Consider the following 23,250-nt stretch of genomic DNA (forward strand, 5'->3'; position numbering starts at 1 on the left):
CCTCGAAGCAGGTCCTGGCTTCATTTTTGTAGATCTGCGGAGTCTCCCCAACTCTGTGAAAATGCAGCTCAAAATCTTAAATGGCAAAAAATGAAATTGAGTAGCGAAGAGAAGTTAGGGGCTCATAATACAGATGTTTAGATTCTGAGGATATGCGGATAAAGTAGAGTATTGCTGAAAAAAGAGACATGCTATCGAAGCTTTTTGTTTTGCACTCATCAGGACAGTGTGCAAGATAAATCAACAGTAAAGGGAACAACAATTTATACTGCATGAGAAGAGAGTGCTATTATTTGTTCCCTTTGCTGTTCTTTTATCTTGTGGGCTGTCTTGATGAGTGCAAGACGAAAAGCATCGATAGTGTGTTTCTTTCTTTTTCAGCAATATTTAAGTTCTGTACTATCAAATGATTTGTAAAAAGAGTATATGGGGTTCTAGATTTGATAAATAGGGACACATGGGGCAAAATTTAACTTGAACTGTAGAACAACATGAGTGACTTTGAATCAATCACCTGTTTCACGCCTCATCCCATTTTATTTTCGATTGGCTGTTGATTTGCTATCAGTCTCGGTCAAAATCCTGGAACTCCCTCCCTAACAGTACTGTGGGTGTACCTACACCATATGGACAGCAGCAGCTCAGAAGGTAGATCGCCACCAGCTTCTCAAAGGCAATTAGGGATGGGCAATAAATGCTGGCCTAGCCAGCCACACCCACACCCTCTGAAAGAATTTTAAAAAGTCTCCTTGCATAAAGAATACAAAAGCAAACAAGTCATGCTAAATCACTGCCTAGGCTGCAGTTGGAATATCAAGTCCAGTTTTGGGTGCTTTACTTTAAGAAAGATGCCAAAGCCAGGGAGAGGACACAGAAGAGATTTATAACATGATGTCAGAGTTGGGGAAAGGACAGGCTTTCGTTAGGAGCAACCATAGACATTTGCTCTTTACATGAGAACAACTTGGATTTATAGAGCATTTTTAATGCAGTAGAACATCCCAAGACACCCCACAGGAGCATTATCCAAAAAAATTGACATCAAGCAATGTAAGGAAATATTAGGACAGATGACAAAAAACTTGGTTAAGAAAGAGAAGGATAAGGGGAGATGTAATAGAGGTGTTCGCAATTCTGAGGGATTTTGATAAGGTAAATAAGGGAAAACTATTTCCAGTGGCTCACGAATTGGATACATTTTAGAACATTGTCAAAAGAAACAATAACTTATATTCATGTAGCACCTTTAATGTAATAAAATGTCCCAAGGCACTTCAAGGAGCATTATAAAACAAAATTAGACTCCGAGCAAAGTAAGGGCAGATGACCACAACCTTATAGGGGAGATGGTGACATAGTGGTAATGTCACTGGACTAGTAATCCAGAGGCTCAGGTAAATGGTCTGGGGACATGGGTTCAAATCCCACCACGGTAGCTGGTAGAATTTAAATTCAATTAACAAAAATCTGGAATACAAAGCTAGTGACCATGAAACTACCATCAATTGTTGTAAAAATCCATCTGGTTCATAAATATCCTTTAGCAAAGGAAATCTGCTATCCTTACGTGGTCTGGCTTACAGGTAACTCCAGGCCCAGAAAAATGCGGTTGACTCTTAACTGCCCCGAGCAAGCCATTCAGTTCAAGGGCAATTAAGGATGGGCAACAAATGTTGGTCAGCTTGGAACCAGAAGTAGATTTTAAGGAATGTTTTACAGGAAGAGGTAGAGATGGGGAGAGGCATAGGGTGGGAATTCCAGAGCATAGGGGGCCAAAGCACTGAAGGCATGGTCACCGATGATGGAAAGATTCAAATCAGGGATGCTGAAGAGGCTACTGATATCTTGGAGGATAGTGGGGTTGAGCAGATTATAGAAATAGGGAGGGGGCAAGATCATGGAGGGATTTGAAAACAGGATGAGAATCCAAAAGCACTGTGCTTTTGAATGAGATCACCAAGGGGCAGCATTTATTTGAAAAGTAGGAGAGGGCTGAGGATAGATCCTTGGGAGATACCAGAGATAACGGTGCGGGAACGGGAAGAAAAGCCATTGCAAGTGGTAATCTGGCTACAATTAGATCTTTAGATAAGAATGGAACAAGGCAAGTGCAGTCCCACCCAGCAGGAAGACAGTGGAGAGGCGTTGGAGGAGTATGGTAAAGTCAACCGTGTCAAAGGCTGCAAGGAGGTTGAGCAGGATGAAGAGGGATAGTTTACCTTGTCACAGTCATATAAGGTGTCATTTGTGAAAAGAGTCATTTCAGTGCACTGACAGGGATGGAAGCCTGATTGGGGGGATTCTGGGAAAGGTGGGAACAGGTTTGGAAGGCCACAAGATGTTCAAGAACTTGGAGAAGAAAGGGAGGTTAGAGTTGGGTGGTAGTTTGCAAGGAGGGTGGGGTCAAGGATTGGTTTTTGAGGAGAGAGATGATAATGAAGATTTAAAGGAGAGAGGGACAGCACCTGAAAAGAGAGAATTTTCAATGATATTGGCTAACACGGGGACCAGGAAGGGATGTTGGGTGGTTAGCACTTTAGTGGGAATAGAGTTGAGGGAACAGGAGGTGGGTCTCATGGACAAGATGAGCTTGGAGAGGGCATGAAGTGAAATAGGAGAGAAACTAGAGAAAGATGCAAGTTCAGGGCTAGGGCAGGGGGAGGAGGTTTAAGGACCTTTAGAGAAGGTTTGGCCAGGCGGTCTAGTGGAAGGGAGGGATAGAGCAGATATAGCTAATTGGCTGGTCTCAATCTTATTGATAAAGAAGATCATGATCTCCTCATAACTATTGTTGGAGACGAGGAGACAGAGGAAAGGGGTTTAAGAAGGCGGTTTGCAGTGGAGAAAAGAAGCCGGGGATTATTTTGCATTCTGGGATGATCCTGGAAAGTGAGTAGTTTTAGCAGACAAGTGCAGCACCTGATAGTGCTTTATGTGGTCCAGCCAGTTCTGGTGGTGAATGGCTAAATTAGCTGCCCACCATATTTCTTCCCTCGGACTTAAAGGAGTGGAGATGAAAGCCATACCAGGGAAATGTCCAGGGTGAGAGAGTGTAATAGTTTTCTTGGGGGCTAGGACATTAAGGATAGTGGTGAGGGTTCAGGTAAGCAAATCAGTAGCTGTAGAAATGTTGTGGAAAACAGAGGGCAAAGACTAGATAGTTGGGATTTTGAAAGTGCAGTTTAAGTGAATTGAAGGGAAAGATTAGAACATTTTCCTTGAAGGGGGGATTGTTAGATTGTTGATGCCCCATCAGAAAGAAGAGTGGAAGCAAAATGTGTACAATGTTTAGCAGAGAAATGGATAAATAATTAAAAATTTTAAATGGTTAGCTAACAGGAAGCAGAGAGTAGGAATAAATGGGCCTTTTTCAGATTGGCAAGCTGTAACTAGTCAAGTGCCACATGGATCAGTGCTGGGGCCTCAACTATTTACAATTTAGATGAAGGGACCGAATGTATGGAAGCTCAATTTGCTGATGACACCAAGATAAATCGGAAAGTAAGTTGTCAAGAGGAGCAAGAAAGTCTGCAAAGGGATATAGACAGGTTAAGTGAGTGGGAAAAAAATTGGCAGATGGAGTATAATGTCGGAAAATGTGAATTTGTCCACTTTGGCAGAAAGAATAGAAATATTTAAATGGAGAGAGATTGCAGAACTCTGGGGTACAGGGGGATCTGGGTGTCCTGGTACATGAATCATACAGAGTTAGTATGCAGGTACAACAAATGATTAGGAAAGCAAATGGGATATTGTTCACTGCTTATTGCAAAGGGAATGGAATATAAAAGTGGGGAAGTTTTACAGCAGCTGTACAGGGCACTGGTGAGACCAGATCTGGAATACCGTGTACAGTTTTGGTCTCCTTATTTGAAAAAATGATAGAATTGCGTTGAAACAGTACACAGAAGGCTCATTCGATTCATTCCTGGGATGAAGGGCTTATCCTATGAAGAAAGGTTGAATGGGTTGGGCCTATACCCATTTAGAATTTAAAAAATGAGAGGTGATCTTATTGAAACATAAGATCCTGAGGGGACTTGACAGAGTAGATACTGAGAGGATGTTTCCACTTGTGAGGAGACTAGAACTAGGGGACACAATTTAAGAATAAAAGGTTTCCCTTTTAAGACTGAGATGAGGATTTATTTTCCTTAGAGGGTCGTTAGTATGTGGAATTCTCTTCCCCAGAAAGCTGTGGAGACTGGGTCGTTGAATTTATTCAAGGCTGTGTTAGATTTTTGTTAGACATGGGAGTCAAGAATTATGAGAGGCAGACAGGAAAGTGGAGTTGAGACCACAACCAGATCAGTCATGGTCTTACTGAATGGCAGATCAGGTTCAAGGGCCAAATGTCCTGCTCCTGCTCCTAAGTCCTATGTTCCTTAAGGAGTGGGGATTGGCAGTAAGAGTTTTTTTTGAAGAGCTTGGTACAAGTGCAATGGGCCCAATGGCCTCTTTCAGTGCTATAAAATTTTATGAAAACATAAAAGTAGGAGTATTAAGTCCATCAAGTTTCTATGTGGCACATCTGGACTCACAAGAAGGCTTAATTCACCTCTGAGTCAGAAGGTTGTGGATTCAAGTCCACTCTAAGGACTTGAACACATAATCAAGACTGACATTTCAGTGCAATGCTGAAAGGGTGCTGTAATATTGGAGATTCCATCTTTTAATTGAGACATTTGTCACTAAGAGATCCCAACATGATTTTCAAAGATGTGAAAGACGTTGTCTAAATCATGACCTCCGAGGAACCTTCTAATCAACTTTTCTAGAACAAGAACCAGTTAATGAAGTTAAGCACTTACCTTTCCCATTTGAGGTTCTCCAATAAGGGCTCGGAATTCAGTGTTGTTCTGTGTGTAACTACGCAGATGTGCACAGATGTGATCTAACTGCAATCTCCAATATCCTGCAATGTATAGGGAACAGTCAGAAATGGTCATTCAGCTGGCTTATTCCCAAGTTGGGTGTAGTGGCTGGTGGCAATAAACCTGACAAAATATTTAGCATAAGATGTGAAAATTAGTAAAAGCAGTCAACATTTAAAAAAAACCAAAATATTTGTATGTTAAAAATGACAATCAGCTTCCATCTATAGGGCACCTTTTATGTACTAGAACACCCTAAGATCTTCACAGGAGCATTATTAAACAAAATTTGGCACTTAACCACAGAAAGGGATATTAGGACAGACCACCAAAAACTTGGTCAGAGGTTTTAAGGAGTGTCTTAAAGGAGCAAAGAGACCGAGAGGTTTAGGCAGAGAACTTAGGAACTAGGCAGCTGATTGTGATTTTGGCTTCACAGAGGTCAATGTCTATGCACAGTTTTAAGGGGGTCAGCGTGGAGCTTATGAAAGGAAATCACATTAACAACTGATCTTATACAGTGCCTTTAACCTAAAAAATGTCCCAAGGCACTTCACAGGAGCATTATAAAACAAAATATGACACCGAGCCTTATAAGGAGATATTAGGTCACTTGACCAAAAGCCCACTCAAAAAGGAAGATTTTAAGGAGTGTCTTAAAGGAGGAAAGCAAGGTAGAGAAGTGGAGGGAGGGAATCCCAGAGTTTAAGGCCAAGGCAGTTGAAGGCATGGTCACCAATGATGGAGCGATTAAAAAGGGGGATCCTCAAGAGGCCAGGATTAGAAAAGTGCAGATATCATGGAAGGTTGTGGAGTTGAAGAGATTACAGAGATAGGGAGGGGCGCGGCCTAGGAGGGATTTGAAAACAAGAATGAGAATTTTAAAATCAAGACGTTATTTTACTAAGGACCAGTGCAGGTCAATGAGCACAGGGGTAATAGGGCAATGGGACTCAGTGTGAGTTAAGGTACGGGTAGCAGAATTTTGAATGACCTCAATTTAGGGAGGGGAGAATTTGGAAGACCAGCCAGGAATGCATTGGAATAGTCAAATCTAGAGGCGACAAAGACATGAACAAGTGTTTCAGCAGCAGATGAGCTGAGACAGGGGCAAAGTTGGGTGATGTTATGGAGGTGACAATAGGCAGCCTTAGTGATGGTGTGAATATGTAGTCATAAGGTTATCTTGGAGTCATTATGACACCAAGGATTGAATTTGTAGGCCCTGATGGGGACAAGTGTAGAGGTGGGCGGGTGCATGAATTCATGCTGCTGGTCAGCATGCTGTTTTCCTGGCACCATCCTGCCCCTGGGCAATTTTCTGGAGGCAAGTTGGGGGAGGAGTGTCAGGGTTAAAGTGGCGGGCAGCTAATTCAAGCCATTAATGGTCGATCAATGCCTATTGTTGGAGGCTGACTGGGGTTTTCCAGTGGACCTCCAGATCTGGGACATGTCAGGGAACAGTGTAGCTGTTTAGAGGTGGCGCCCTGGCAGCAGATCCACAATGGTAGCCTGGATGAAAAGGGGATTTTTTAAAGTTAAAGTTAGAGAGAGTCTTCCCTAGACTCAGAGATGATGCCAGAGGACTGGAGAGTTGCAAACATTATGCCCTTGTTCAAAAAAGGTTGTAAAGATAAGCCCAGCAATTACAGACCGGTCAGTTTAACTTCAGTGGTGGGCAAGATTCTAGAAACAATTATTCGGGATAGAATTAGTAGTCAGATGGAAAAATATGGGTTGATAAGGAAGAGCCAGCATGGATTTCTCAAGGGGAAATCATGTTTAACTAACTTGCTGGAGTTTTTTGAAGAGGTAACAGAAAAGGTCGATGAGGGTAATGCTGTTGATGTGGTGTACATGGACTTTGAAAAGACATTTGACACAGTGCCACAAAACAGACTTGTGAGGAAAGTTATTGCTCATGGAATAAAAGGGATAGTAGCAACGTGGATACAAAATTGGCTGAAAAGTAGGAAGCAGAGAGTAATAGTCAATGGATATTTTTTGGGCTGGAGGAAGATTTGTAGTGGAGTTCCCCAGCGGTTGGTATTGGGGCCACTGCTTTTCCTGATTTACAATAATGATCTAGATCTTGGTGTGCAGGGAACAATTTGAAAGTTTGTGGATGATATGAAGCTTGGGAGAGTTGTGAACTGCGAGGAGGATGGTGTGGAACTTCAAGAGGACATAGACAAGTTGGTGGAGTGGGCAGATAGGTGGCAGACGAAGTTCAATGTGGAGAATGTGAGGTGATGCATTTTGTTAGGTAGAACATGGACAGACAATATAAAATAAGGGATGAAATTTTGAAAGACTTGGGTGTATAGGTGCATAGATCGTTGAAGGTGGCAGAACAGGTGGGGAGAACAGTTAATAAAGCATATAGGATCCTGAGCTTTATTAATAGAGGCATAGAGTACAAGAGCAGGGAGGTTATGCTGAATTTATATAAGATACTCGTTAGGCCTCAGCTGGAATGTTGTGTACAATTCTGGGCACCATATTATAGGAAGGATGTGAACATGTTGGAGAGAGTGCAAAAGAGATTTGCAAGAATGGTTCCAGGGATGAGAAACTTCAGTTATGAGGATAGATTGGAGAGGTTGAGACTGTTCTCCTTGGAGAGAAGGCTGAGAGCAGATTTGATAGAGATGTTCAAAATCATGAGGGGGCTCGACAGAGTAGATAGTGGGCACAAGTTTAAAGTGATTTGCAAAAGAAGCAAGTGTGACGTGAGAAAATCTTTTTTCACGCAACGAGTGGTTCAGGTCTGGAAAGCACTGCCTGGAAGAGTGGTGGAGGCAGGTTCAATTGAGGCATTCAAGAGGACATTAGATGATTATTTGAATAGAAACAATGTGCAAGGGTACGGGGAAAAGGCAGGGCAATGGCACTAGGTCATAATGCTCATTTGGAGAGCCAATGCAGACGTGATGGGCCGAATGGCCTCCTCCTGTGCTGTTAAGATTCTGTGCCTCCCTCTTTGGGGTTGTGCACTTATCTGTAAGGGCAGTCTGCTGCTTTTTCAGTGTAGCAGGGTCTTCCATTAGCCCTCCAGCTCTGAGAGCCAACCTGCTGTCCTTAATTGGATGGCGAGCCCGTACTTTGGCCTTTATTGGCCAATTTGGGGTAAATAAAGGTCAGCCACCGAATCCCATTTGACCCAGAGCCCTTGGCAAAATCCTGCCCTAAGATTGCGATCAGACTGCTTTTGGCTCAGTTTGTTGTCAGGGAGAGGGATGGTGTCAGTAACTAGGGAACACAGTTTAGAGGGAGGATTGAAAACAATGGGTTCGGTCTTCTCAATATTTAATTGGAGGAAATTTCTGCTCATTTAGTATTGGATGTTGGATAAGCAGTCTGATAATTTAACAACAGTTAGTGGGGGAGTCAAGGGAGGTGATGGCAAATTGAGGCTGTCAGCAGCATACATGTGAAAACTAATGCTGTGCTTTCAGATAATGTTGTTGAACAACAGTTGATCCAGCAGGTCTGGCAGCATTGTGTGGAGAGAGAAACATAAGTTCTGAAGAAGAGTCACATTCGACTCGAAATGTTAACTTTGGGCAAAATTGTCCCAGATTTGCACTAAGTGCGGTAGCAGGCAGGTAAAACGAAGTTGTACCCGCTTGCCACAATGACGGCTTCTCACGCCATATCATCCTAAACCCGCCACATTAATTATGCATTCACGGGGAACAGCACGTTTCCATGGAGGGTGGGCTCTGATTCGTCCACCATGCCGTCACCTCACCGGTTCATCACGTCAAGTGCCACATCTAAAGTACTGCCACACACACACCTCTCAGTGCTTCCAGCGCAGGACTGTCGCAAATAAGACATGGCCCCAAAAGATAGGAAGATTGCAGCCCCCAGGTTTAGTGATGCGTCCCTCGAGCGCCTTTTGGATGCTGTGGAGGCCCACCGTGATATCCTCTACCCCCGCTCTGACCACAGGAGAGGCAGCAACATCACCACTGTGGCTTGGTAGGCGATGGCAGTGGTGATCAGTGCCAGTGCTGCACAGAAGAGATTGACCATCCAGTGCAGGTAGAGGGTGAATTATCTCATCCGTGCCGCCAGGGTAAGGGAACCATTTCATCACTCTAAACTCACACACTCGAGTCCATTATACATTCACTGGCATCTCACTCACTGCCAGCTTAAGGGAGTTCACCATTCACACTCTCACACATACCCTCAAATCTCCATCTGGCCTCATCTGCTCTGGAGACTGCCTCCTCAGCCTTCACCATCTTGAGGCCACTTGCACAGATCAACTTGTGCCCCCACACAAACCCTGGGATGCCCCCCCCCCTTCCTCAGTATAGTGTAAAGAACATATCTTTTTTATTTATTTTGAATTAAAATTACAATGGCTGCAGTTTGAAAGACATGTCTACTGGAACAGTGTGAGGGATACATACAATGTTGCTGTCCTGGAACAGAGTGTGCCATGAAAGACAGGATGGTGCCAAGGAGGAGTCCAGGGAACTGCCTGGCAACAACATTTTAATTGGCTCCTGACCAGGTGACCAGGTTTGTGAGAGAGCAGTGCAGCAGAAAAGCTCCTAGCCTGAAAAGAGAAAAGACCTAAAACATCTTTCTCCTGTGTGTGCCAGATTCCAGTAATTCTACAATAATAGCTAGCTGTTTTATTTCCTTATATCTCTATAACCTGCTCTCTCTCTTAAAAACTCCTGTCAAGAGTAAAAGGGGAAAATCACCATTAGAGACATTGAAAAGCAAGTGTTCAACCAGTGAACAAAAGACTGTTTGGAAGACCACCTCGTGTCATCAGCAAAGAACTGAAAGAAATTCGGAAGACATCAGTCAAAATCAACCCATCGTATCCTGTACTCCAGAATTGATGTTACTGAACTGTTTTATCCCACCTTTAAAATACATGTTTTTGTGTGTCTTAGGTGTCTTGTATGTGTGTACATAAGGATTTAAGGGGTAGAGTTTAGCTTATAGAGTTAGAAGTTAGCAGTTCATATTTCTTTTGCCACTGGTTAACAACAATTTGTCCAATGAACAGTTCTTTATTAAGTTTACAAACATGGTGCTTGTATTCTGTTAACCTAAATTAAACAATTTGATCAAACATTTTCACATTTGTCACGGCTCGGGGAGCAGTGGGGCTTGATATTGCCGCGCACTATCCCCATTGTGACAATAGCCCTCACCCTGCAGCCACTTCCCCTGCCTGAAGCCGCTTCTCCCCCTTCCCCAAGCAAGCCCTAAACCTGCAGCCATACAAAGCCACCCCTGCCTTATAGCTGGTGAGGTAGGTAGAGACCTGCTTGTGAGCCCCCTTAAAAGTGTTGTGGTGCTGTCTGCGAAGGCTGGCGCTGATGACTGCGAGTGCTGCCCGAAGCAAGCTAGGCAAACAAACCTCAAAGTCCCGAGCAAAGTGCAGCTCGCAAGGTGCATGTCACTTATGTGCTGCTGGGAAACACGTCGGCATGGGCGGACGATCCAGCGTGGGTGGAGGAGTCCGGCGGGCTAGCCTTATAATGATATACAGATGTATTATAATGAGGTTCCTGACGTCCAATGGCAGGGAATGCAGTCCGCCATCAACAGGCTGAGCAGACCATTGCAAACTGGTTTCACAATGTCGTGAAATTGATTTTTGGCCTCCTTGCCATATTGTCCGCTCACGCCACCGAGCATGCCTAATGCCAACAAGCATGTAAAATTCCACCATTTGTTTCTCTCTCCACACATGCTGCCAGACCTGCTGAATATTTCCAGCACTTTTTGTTTTATTTCAGACTTCCAGCATCTGCAGTATATTGCCTTTATAACAGTTAATCCAGATTGTGGATTAAATTCATGGCACCTGCAAGTAAGAAGAGAAATCACACAGAGAACGTTCATCTAAAGAGTACTGAACTTATGGAGTAAGTAACTAGAGAATGAGACTAGAATATAAAAGCAAAGAGGTGATGCAAGAAATTTGACCATCACTGGCCAGGAGATATTAGTACAAGTGACCAAAGGCAAAGAAATAGGTTTTAAGGAGTATTTTAAAGGAGGGGAGATAGATAGAGATGCAGGGAGATTTAGGGAGGGAATTCCAGAGCTTAGGGCCATAGCAGCTGAAGAGAAGTCTGCCAGTGATGGAATGACTCAAATCAGGGATCTGCAAGAGGCCAGATCTGGAGGAATGCAGAGTTCTCAGAAAGGTTGTCAGGCTGAAGGAGGTTACAGAGACTACAGGGTGGGGTGAGGCCATGGAGACGTCTGAAAATCAAGCTGACAGCCAGGAGCAAATGCAGGTCAGCATGCACAGAGATGATGGGTGAACAAGAATTGGTTCAAGTTAGGATACAGGTAGTAGAGTTTTATAGAGTCTAACTTTACAGAGGATAGATGGTGGGATGCTGGTCAGGAGAATATTGAAATAGTCAAGTCTAGGGGTAAAAAGAGCATGGTTGAAGGTTTCAGCAACAGATGAGCTGAAGCAGGGGAGGAGATGGGTGATGTCATGGAGGTGAGAGTAGGTTGCTTTGTTGAATAACAGAATATGAGGTGTGAAGCTCAGCTCAGGATTAAATTGGACTCCAAGGTTGCAAACTGTCTGGTTCAGTCCCAGACTTTGGCCAGGCCGAGGGATGGAATCGATGGTTAGGGAATGGAGTTTGAGGTGGGGACCAAAGACAATGGGCAGAATTTTCCACTGGGTGGGCGGGCGCCTAACCCGTTCGAGTGTAAGATAGCGCATGATGATGTCAGGTGAGCATCCTGACATCATCGCACACTCGCGTGATATTTTGGTCGGTAGGCGCGCGCGGGAGTCAGAGCCGCACCCGTCATCAATTACGAGGCCAATTAAGGCCATTAAAAAGGCAATTAAGCTAGATTTTACATTGCCCGTGCGTTTTCACACTTGACGCATGGGTAAAACGGGTGGGCAGCCAGCTGACAATTTGCTAAACTTCATCCGAGGGCGGGATAAAAAGGGTCAGCAGCATTTTCAGTGTGAGTAGTGGGGATTTTTGGAGAAAGTTTGCTGCTGGTTGCTTATTGGTACTTGGCAGCTTCATCTCTGTTCGGGGTTTCAATCTTAGCATTTCCAGGCTTCATTTCAGGGCTCACTGGTGGTCTCCAAGCCTCCTGGAGGATTCAGACCGTGTGAACCCTTCCAGGTATCAGGCAGCCTTCTGTTACACTGGTAATGGGGATTGTGGTCTCTGCTGGTGGCACCTCCTCTGAGGAGGAAGAAAGGGGGAGAAGGGGGAGGAGGCCAGGTGTCCCAAATGCAGCTTCCAGGGGAGGGACCTGTGGGAGGAAAGGCGCAGGTACAAGGGGCGCAGGGCCAACAGGAAGTCCCAAGGTGGAAGGGGCCGCAGAAGACGCCACTATCCTGCTGGCAGGGCTTACAGGCGGCAATGCAGCTACTTCAATACGTCTGAAGTGCAATGCTGAAGGAGGCTCCGCCTCTCAAAGGAGACAGTGACCTCCATTTGTCAGGCGATTGGGCCTGAGATCAGCTCCGACTGTGTGGGTGGATACCCCATGCCAGTGACTCTGAAGGTCATGATGTCCCTCAACTTCTAAGCCTCCAGCTCTTTCCAGGGCTCAGTGGGCAATCTGTGTGGAGTCTCCCAATCAGCTGTCCACAGTTGCATTAAGTTGGTGACAGAAGCTCTGTTCAGGTGGGTACTGACATTTATTCTTTACTGTATGGACGAGGCCAGCCAGGCTGAGCGAGTCAGAGGCTTTGCAGTGATTGTTAGGTTCCCTTACATCCAGGATGCCATCGACTGCACACGTAGCTATCAAGGCATCAACAGGTCAGCCAGGAGCCTTCATCAACAGGAAAGGATTCCACTCCTTGAACGTGCAGATAGTGTGTGGCCACAGTGGTAGAGAGGACCATAGGAGCTGGGATAAAAGCAAAATACTGCGGATGCTGGAAATCTAGAACAAAAACAAAAATACCTGGAAAAACTCAGCAGGTCTGACAGCATCTGCGGAGAGGAATACAGTTGATGTTTCGAGTTTGTATGACCCTTCATCAGAACTAAGGAAATAGAGAAATGAGGTGAAATATAAGCTGGTAGAGGGGGGTGGGACAGGTAGAGCTCGATAGGGGGCCAGTGATAGGTGAAGGCAAAGAAGAGAGATTGCCAAAGATGTCATAGACAAAAGGACAAAGGGGTGTTGACGGTGGTGATATTAGCTAAGGAATATGCTAATGGAGATATTAAGGGTAGCAACCAGGACAAGCTAGTGGCAGATGGCCCTAGTGGGGGTGGGGGGGAAGGGATCGAAATGGGCTAAAAGGTGGAGATAAAACAATAGATTGAAATAAATTTAAAAATAGGTGGGAAAAGAAAAATATATTTGTTAAAAAATTATAAATTATTGGAAATAGAGGATTGGAAAGGGGGTGCGGATGGAGGAGAGAGTTCATGATCTGAAATTGTTGAACTCAATATTAAGTCCGGAAGGCTGCAAAGTGCCTAGTCGGAAGATAAGGTGTTGTTCCTCCAGTTTGCGCTGAGCTTCACTGGAACAATGCAGCAGACCAAGGACGGACATGTGGGCATGACAGCAGGATGGTGTGTTGAAATGGCAAGCGACAGGGCGGTCTGGGACATGCTTGCGGACAGACCGAAGGTATTCCGCAAAGTGGTCACCCAGTCTGTGTTTGGTCTCTCCAATGTAGAGGAGACTGCATTGGGAGCAGCGAATGCAGTAGACTAAATTGAGGGAAGTGCAAGTGAAGCGCTGCTTCATTTGAAAGCAGTGTTGGGCCCTTGGACGGTGAGGAGGGGGGAAGTAAAGGGGCAGGTGTTGCACGTTCTGCGGTTGCATGGGAAGGTGCCGTGGGAGGGGGTTGAGGTGTAGGGGATGATGGAGGAGTGGACCAGGGTGTCCTGGAGGAAATGATCCCTGCGGAAAGCCGCCGGGGTGGGGGGTGAAGGGAAGATGTGTTTGGTGATGGCATCATGCTGGAGTTGGCGGAAATGGCGGAAGATGATCCTTTGAACGCAGAGGCTGGTGGGGTGATAAGTGAGGACAAGGAGGACCCTATCATGGTTCTGGGAGGGAGCGAAAGGAGTGAGGGCGGATGCGCGGGACACGGTTGAGGGCCCTGTCAACTACCGTGGGTGGAAAACCTCGGTTAAGGAAGAAGGAAGACATGTCAGAGGAACTGTTTTGGAAAGTGGCATCATCAGAACAGGAGCTGGGATACTGGGCAGTGGTAGAGAGGACCATAGATCTTTTGAAGATGCGCTCCTGATGCTTGGACCGTTCAGGGGGTGCACTACCATACTCCCCAGAGCGGGGGTCACTGATAGTGGTTGCATGCTGCGCTCTCCACAATCTGGCACTGGCAAGGGGGGACCCACTGGAGGAAGAGGATCTTGACGCAGCTGCACAGGCCACAGATGATGAATCCAGTAGTGAGTCAGAAGAGCAGCACGGTGAGGAGAACGCTGAGGGTGTGGAGACAGATCTCGGTAACCTCCAGGGGGGCAAGGACACCAGGAATGCCTTGATCCAACGCTCCTTCTACTAGGCTGCCAAAGATCTGCATCCACCTCATGCCAGAGCCTCCGCCTCCATCCCGGATATCTGAAATGACCCTTTCATTTGCACCCAAAGTCCACTCAGTGCCTGTGCAATAAAGTATCGAGCCACTCGCGTCCAGCATTACAAACTGGTGTACCCTGTACCAGAAAGAAGCTGAAGCATACTCAGGCCATCAGAACCAAAACAAGTTTAATGATATTGTCACATTGAATGCATAATGATATTACCATCACTGGTGTTGATGTCCACACCAACAGACATATAAACCAAACATAAATGAACAAAGAATCACCCGTGAACTGTCCCTCTTGTGCTCACGGTGCTTTTAACTTACATTTCTGAGTGCTATGTCTTAGTGCCCCTGCCCCTCACTGGCACCAGCATAGGAGGTGGCCTGCTGACTCTAGTGACTTGTTGGCCTTGATGACCTTGGCGGTTGTCCTTTGGCCAGTGGAGCCTGTGCTGGCCACGCCTGAGAGGGAGCGGCCAGTGCCACGGCTGGCATCTCCTCAGTCATTACAGCCTCATCAGGTGCCAAGGTCACTGGCAGAGTGGCAGAGGAGCTGCTGCCGCCGTCATTCAGAGTGCCGTGACTGGAGCCTGCAGAGATGATAAGCAGGTCGTGCACCAACGTGAGGTCGCTCTGGACCTCCCTGCTCACCATTGATGGATGGGATACTGGGTGCCTTATCCATCTCTCACACTGGCACTGATGGCAGTGCCTGTGTGAGGGCTTGCAGGTCCGAGCGCAACCCCAGGGGCCCCTGGTTCTGTCTACCACTCAGAGAGTCACCACTCTCTCAATGGAGGAGGCAGTACGCTTGGTCATGAGAGTCAACGCAGTGCTCATGCTCCGCATGGACTCCTCCACAACAGAGACCATGGCACGCATACCCTCATGGATCTCCGCCAGATTCTCCTGCTGGACATCCAGCATCTGCCGCCTAATGGACGACTCCAGAGGCTCATCATCTGCCACCGTCTTGGTCCCCAGCAATCCTCCAACTGCTGGTGCCCTGGGCACTCTATGCTTCAGTGTGCACCTCAAGCGAGTGTGAAGTGTCCTCACCAATGTGCACCATCATTCTAGCCGCCGATCTAATGCCCACTGAGATGCTGGTATCTGCGCAGGTGCCTGGGTCAGAGAGTGGATGTGATGCAGGTGCAAATGAAGTCCAGTGGTCCTCCGGCATCAGGGGTGGCCCTTTGGGGTCCAGAGAGTGAGTGCGTGCTGGCGGATCCAAGGGAGAACAAGGACATGTCAGTAGTTAAAGTCATCACACTGTCCCTGTGCATGCCAGGCACCCTGGTGAGACAATGGAGATCTGCATCATGGTGCCATCGTCTTTCAATGATCAATGGGGACTCCAGGTTTGACGCTCCCATCAATGAAGAGACTACACAAGAACGTTTGCACCAACCGAAACTCTCACCTTCGTCTGGCACCCCCGCCACTCCACTCCCAGTTGCACATGGAGCAAGCCGGCTCTCTAGCTCAAGGGTGGCCTGCTCGAATCTGTGAGCAGCAGCAGGTTAAGCAGGCCTCCGCCTGTACATGACCTCTTGGCTTGGTTATGGCTCATCTTCTCCTGAAAGGACAGAGGAGCATTGATTAGTCCACTCTCTACCTGCAGTGCCATTGCAGGCTAGCCAGCCCCAGCTCAGGAACACCTTGCAGGGCACATCCTAGTTGCGGCCCTCAAACTGCAAGGCACTCAGTCCCAGCAGCCAGGGCTCACCCCCTGGCCAGCTCCGGCGTCATTGACAATTGGCACTCAGATTCTAGCACCCCTTAGGTCCATGGGGGGATGGCCACACCTTAACACTTCATGCCAACATGGTACTCACCCTTCCTGAGTGCAGCAGGTCATTGAACCTCCTCTGGCACAGCAACCATGTGTGTCGCACCACGTCATGGCTGCTAACCAGTGCTGCAACCTCCTCCCATGCCCTCTTTGTGTGGTGCGGTGGCCTCCTCCTCCCATCTCTGGAAACAAGGGTGTCCCTCCTGGCAGCCACCTCCTCCAGGAGGACCGTGAGGCACTCATCTGAAATGCGGGGGGCCGAGTGCCCACCATAACTGCCCCCCTGCCTGGTGTCTCCAACCCCACCCAACTCCACAACCTGAACGTGGAAACCGCAGAAGAGACATTTTTCCCCTTCAAGGGGCTGCCTGTGCCGTTTCTAAACCAGCTGCCGGGTTGCCATTGGATCCGGGGGCCGGCAGGCACCTGCCCCTTCCTGACCATTGGGAAGCCGCGTTCCACGCTGGGTGGGCCTTAATTGGTCCGGCAGCGTGACATCGTGGTCGTGGGCCGATTGCGGGCGGCAGCCCGTTTCCTGGCCGATCCCAGGCCTGCCAATGGCGCCCGCCCACCGATCTGAAAGTTCTGCCCAATAGGTCGGTTTTGTAATATTTAATTGGAGGAAATTTCTGTTCATCCAACATTGGATGTTGGACAAGCAGTGTGACAAATCAGAGACAGTGAAGCAAAGACCCCTCGAAAATTTTTTCATTGTGTGTAGTCTGTTCATTTGAATGAGTGGTACCTTCAAATTGTTTTGCGCAGATGCCCACACGCAAAAGGGAGAACTTGTGAGATTCCTGTATGGTACCTCGTGGGTAGCTGTATGGCCCATACATGCACACACAGCTTATAGAGAACATTGCATTGGAAGGGAGAGGGAGGTGGTGGTGAGGAGGAGCTGGATTTCGCCAACGCATACATTTTTTTCTGATGGTATCATCAAGGGCAGCATGTAGAAGAGAAATAGGAGGGGGCCAAAGCTAGATCCTTGTGGAACTCCAGAGGTGCAGGAGTGGGAAGAAAAGCCATTGTAGGTGATTCCCTGGCTACCACAAGATAGATAAGAATGGAATGTGAGAGCAGTCCCATCCAACTGAACAATGGAGAGAAGAGATGAAGGAGGATGCAGTCAACCATGTTGAAGGTTGCAGACAAGTCAAGAAGATTGAGGAGGGATAATTGACCAAGGTCACAATCATATAAGTTGCAATTCGTGACTTTGATAATGAGATGTTTCAATGCCAAGGAGTTGTTGGAAATGAAAGTAGAGGGAATAAATGGATTTTGGAAGACAGTTTGTAGTGGAGAAGATGCGAGTTATTGTTCTATTTAGGGTGATCCTGGGATAGTGAGCAGTTTTGGCAATGGAGAGCAGGGCCCAATAATGTTTTATGTCGTCCAACCAGATCTGACAATTCATGGCTAAATCAGTTGTTCACCATAAAAGTTCAAGCCTTCCCCCATAGACCTAATAGAATGGAGATGAGGATTGTACCTGGGAAACAACCAAGGTGAGAGAGAGTAATGGTTTTAATGGGGACCAGGACATCAATGGTGAAGGTTAGGGTGTGAGTTACAGGTAGCTGCATATATCATGGAGAGTAGAAGACCAAAGGCTAGACTGTTGGGAATTTGAAGTTGCAGTTTTACATGATTTGAGGGGGAGTTTTTTTCCCTGGGTCAAACAGAAAAGTAAGTAGGGTTAGGAGCAGAAAGGGGGATAAGAGTGATATGTGATACAAGGAAGTGATTGGCACAGTGGGTGTAGTGAGGCCATGTGACATGGCAAGTTCGAGGGGTAGGTGAGTTTACACAAAAGGTGAAATTAAGGATGGATAGGAAGGCAATGAACTCAGAAGAAGATAAGATGGAGGCTGAAATCACCAAGAATGGATGTCACTTGGTGTTGAAGCTGAAGGATGAAAGCAGTGAAGATATATCAGTGAGAAACTTGGTGTGGTATTTGGTGGGTGGCAGAGAGCGAAGAATTTAAATGTGAGGCAAGAAGAGTGAACAAGGTGAGATGCTTAAAGGAGAAGGTGCCAGAGCGGTGCAGACCAAGGTGTGATTTGGTGATAAGGGCCACAATGCCACCACAGAAATCTGAGTGGGGCCAGCAGTGTAACGTATAGCCTGGCATAGAAACTCCAATCAGGATAAATTATGTTGCCATTATCCATCGGCCAGGTTTCTATCAAGACCATGATGTTGATACAATCACCCATGATAAGCTCATGGATGGCAAGGCCTTATTCACAAATGAACGGATATTCTCAAGGAAGATGCAGAAATGGGAGGTGATAAGTGATTTCCTAGCAGAGTTCACTGGACTAGCATTGGGACTGGTGAATGGCACAGGAAGGAAGTTGTCAAGGTTTGGTCCAGTGAGGGAACTGGACAGGAAAGACAGTGAGAAAGTAGGATGGGGCAGATGGGGTTGCTTGTCGTAAGGAAGCAGCAACAAGTTGCTTGATGGTCTCTTCAGAGGATGCCAAGAGAGGCACAGAGGGAAGCTGTAGGGCTATATGAAGGGAGATGGCAGCAGGAGGGTAGGATGGTTGAGGGGTGATGAAAGATTGAAGTAGGGATTTGGTAGGGTAGACCACAAAAAAGGAGAAATGAAAGAAAGCAGGAGAGAGGGGTCGAGGAAAAGTAAGTAGAAAAAAAGAAGAAAGAGAAATAGAAGTAATGGGCTCTTGTCCAGAGTGCAGGCAAAAGATGCTCATGAACAGACAAATTTTATATAAATTAGGATAAATATGTTCTGGGAATAAATAAAAAATTTATTGTGATTTGAAACTATGGCATTCTTCCACTGTGTAACGGTGTTTTTGACAAAGAGTCAATTTTCTAGGTAATATTCTTTTGTAGATGCAAATTTAACAAGCCATCCCTAAAACAGTATTCAGTGCCGTCACGGTTTATTAATTTCGGCCTCCATTTTTCAAGTGAAAAGGGAAATAATTACACTGTCCTGATAACAAATTAGCTATTGTTTATTTGAATCAATGATTTTCTTCCCCATTACTCACACAGTAGATGGGGGGAAAGGTGCCTAGGTCCAGGCCTCTATCAATGCTGTTCTACCACTGGGCTCTATCAGGTCCTTGATGGTGGCCTGGAGCAACTCTTGATTTTTCCTTTGCGTGGGAAGTAGCAGAGCTCTGATTGAGACAGTACTTCATCACGCACCAAATCGCAGATACACACCATGTTCTACTTCTTGCCATGCCCCAGGGATTCAGAGGTTGAGCCATCCATTGTCACCCTCCCAGGCTCTAAATCTTGACAGGTTAATCAGGGGAAGTAACAAATAATGACTGTTCCAGATGATTCATGTTAATGTGAATAATCATTCGTTAAAACTACTCACAAACCATTAAACAGGGTGGGCTGTTAGAATCTGGACTACAGTCAATTCATGATAATTTAATTTTGTTCTGCTTAAGTAATTTAAAATAAGCAAAGAGCAAAGTGGGAATTTGGGGATTGAGGTTCTGCTTGTTATATCAAAGAAATCAGGACGAAATCGGCCGAACCAGTGCAAATGATTGGGGAACTAAAAACCTGGGTGAGTTACAACCAAAAGCACCTTTGTTTGTCTTTTCTGAAATCTATTACATGAGTTTAAGGTTCAATTCATTCAAAGAAATCACCAGCCATTAAATTGACCACATCCCTAGGTCAAAGTTGCAAGATTCCATCAATTGCGCAGGTTCTTCAAATTGTGTTTGTTTTCTTAGCAGGTTGGAGGGACAGGAAAATTGGTCTTTTTCAGGTGCTGCACCAGCGGGAAGACAATTAAAGAATTAAAGTATTTATGAAGGCAATGGAGAGAAACTTTACACCTGAAATGGCTATTTTCCAACAGCGGACAGGTCACCAGCAGCATCTGCAACGCAGCAGCTTAAAGGAGGCAAATACATAGTAGGAAGTCATTGAGGCCTGCAAGTGACATGCAATCAGTAACGTAAAGGGGAAAGCAGCAAGTCTGAGATTTGTGATGACAGGAGCAGGTCACTGAGGCTGATATTAATGATAGTGGTCTTGGTAAGGAAATTGCTGGCGGTTCCTGCAGGAGACTCTCACAACTCAACAGGGCTGCAGACCTTCCTTGCCTCCCTTCCATTTTCTTCAGAAGTAGCTCCTCCAAGTTGCCACAGCACAAATCTCTATGTGAAGACTCTCAGTGGCTCCTTAAACCCCACACGCTCAATCACAATCCTGACTTGACATCCCACCCGCCATCCCTAATTAGATGGCAATCCAGGATGTGGATTTCTAATTGGATGCCTTCTGGAAAGTTCAACCAGAAGGCCTCTACTCGTGCGTCTGGATTCTTGACCCCGAAATCACCCCACCATTCATGCAAAAATTAAGGCTACAAGAGTGCAAGAGTGCACCCATCAGTACTACCTTCAATATTACCATTTCAGGCGTATGTCGCATTTTTCTGACAATAATTCTTGTCTCAGCAGGACGGATAATCTTTAAATAGTTCCCTTAAAAAAATTGTTTTTAAACTCAATACTATAATTTGAATATTGTTATAATTGTACTCACTGTATCATGTGAAAAATAATTTAAAAAGCAAAACCAAATGCAAAAAGGCAATTACTTTAAAGAGTCTCTGAACACTTATTTCATGTCCAATCATGCCAGACAGGATGAAATTCAATTTGTCTGTCTTGATCTGAAATTTTATTTCAAAATAATAAAATTTTATCATTATTTTATAACAATATATAATTATATGATTTATAATTATAAATAATTTTATAATTAGGTTAATTTTTCACAAGTGCCAATTAGTCAGCATCTTTTGTTGAGCTTGCTGAATTATTTCGTATGATCAGCTTTATGCACAATAAGGGTTTCTATCCCCAGTTAATCCTACAGCCAACATCTTAGTAAAAAATCTAATCATGTTTTACATGCTTCTAAGGAAATGGATGAAATTTAAGGATGTATTCTTGCTAATCAGGGAAACTAATTCATCCATTCATGATTATTTACTAATTTTTCCACTTTAATCCCTTGGTCCTGCACATCTTAAGACAGTTATAACTTTTCACCATTTACAAAATGAACAGCTGACACAACACACTCACACAGGTTTGACTTGACTCATCTCAGCTTCACATGCCCAGAAACAAAAGAACAGGAGGGAGCCATTCAAGCCACTTGAGTCTGATCGACCATTCAATTAGATCACGACTGATCTGTATCCTAATTCCAGTTACCTGCCTGGGTTCCATACTCCTTGATATCTTTACCTAACAATAATCTATCAATCCAAGTTTGATATTATCAATTGACTTAGCCTCAACAGCTTTTTGGAGGAGAGAGTTCTAGATTTCCGCTGCCTTTTATATGAAGTGCTTCCTGAGATCACCCCGACTGAGTGGCCTTACTCTAATTTTAAAATTATGTCCTCAGTTCCGGACACTCCACCAGAGGAAAAGGTTTCTCTCAATTTACCTTATCAAATCCTTTAAACATCTTAAACACCTCAATTAGATCACCCCTTAATCTTCTATATTCAAAGGATTACAGGCCAAATGTATCCACCCTCTCCTCATAATTTAACTCTTTTAGCCACAGTATCATGCTGGTGAATCTGCACTGTACCCCCTCCAAGGTCAATATATCCTTCATGAGATAAAGTGCCCAAAATTGAATGCAGTACTTTGTATTGTCACTGGACTGGTAATCGAGAGACCCAGGGTAATGCTCTGGGGGACCCGGGTTCGAATCCCACCATGGCAGATGGTGGAATTTGAATTCAATAAGAAGATCTGGAATTAAAAGTCTAATGGTGATTATGAAATCATTGTCAATTGTTGTAAAAGCCCATCTGGTTCACTAATGCTCCTTTAGGGAAGGAAATCTGCTGTCTTTATCTGGTCTGGCCTGCATGTGACTCCACATCTGCAGCAATGTGGTTGACTCTTAAATGCCCTCTGAACTGGCCTAGCAAAGCACTCAGATGTATCACACGGTAAAGTTTCAATAAAAAGAAATGAAACCAGACGGACCACCCGACATCATCCTAGGCACTGGAAACGTCAATGGCAAACCCAGCCCTTTCGATCCTGCAAAGTCCTACTTGCTAACATCTGGGACTTGTGCCAAAATTGAGAGAGCTGTCCCACAGACTAGTCAAGCAACAGCCTAACATAGTCATCCTCATGGAATATACCTTACAGATCAGGTCTCAGCACCACTATCACCATCCCTGGGTATGCCCTGTCCTACCGGCAGGACAGACCCAGGAGAGGTGGCAGCACTGTGATATACAGTCGGAAGGGAGTTGCCTTGTAGTCCTCAACATCGACTCTAGGCCCCATGAAATCTCATGGCATCAGGTCAAACATGGACAAAGAAACCTCCTGCTGATTACCATGTACCGCCCTCCTCAGCTGATGAATCAGTACTCCTTAATGTTGAACACCACATGGGGGAAGCACTGAGGGTGGCAAGGGTGCAGACTGTACTCTGGGTGGGGGACTTCAATGTCCATCACCAAGAGTGGCTCAGTAGCATCATCACAGACCAGGCTGGCCAAGTCCTAAAGGACATAGCTGTTAGACTGGATCTGTGACAGATGGTGAGGGAACCAACAAGAGGGAAAAACATACTTGACCTCATCATCACCAACCCGCCTGCTGCAGGTGCATGACAGCATCGGTAGGAGTGACCAGCGCAAAGTCCTTGTGGAGACAAAATCCCATCTTCACATTGAGGGTGCCCTCCATTGCAACGTGTGGCACTACCACCGTGCTAATTGGGATAGATTTCGAACAGATCTAGCAACTCAAGACTGGGCATCCATGAGGCACTGTAGGCCATCAGCAGCAGCAGAACTGTACTCAACACAATCTGTAGCTTCATGGTCTGGCATATCCCACAATCTACCATTACCATCAAGCCAGGGGATCAAGTCTGGTTCAATGAAGAGTGCAGGAGGGCGTGCCAGGAGCAGCACCAGGCATACCTAAAAATGAGATGTC

General features: G+C 45.7%; 1 protein-coding gene across 3 annotated transcripts in view; it reads right to left on the minus strand.

The window, feature by feature from the left end:
• The window catches only part of dzank1 (double zinc ribbon and ankyrin repeat domains 1), a 132,762-nt gene that overhangs the window by 30,634 nt on the left and 78,878 nt on the right, over nucleotides 1–23,250 (minus strand). For all 3 annotated transcript variants that reach the window (XM_078556713.1, XM_078556712.1, XM_078556714.1), the window contains exon 14: nucleotides 4,812–4,915. In XM_078556713.1, coding sequence (XP_078412839.1) covers nucleotides 4,812–4,915 — 104 coding nt within the window. The remainder of the gene's footprint in view (nucleotides 1–4,811; nucleotides 4,916–23,250) is intronic.

Source organism: Cetorhinus maximus, chromosome 14 (assembly GCF_964194155.1).
Source record: "Cetorhinus maximus chromosome 14, sCetMax3.hap1.1, whole genome shotgun sequence".
In the NCBI taxonomy this organism is placed as follows: Eukaryota; Metazoa; Chordata; class Chondrichthyes; order Lamniformes; family Cetorhinidae; genus Cetorhinus; species Cetorhinus maximus.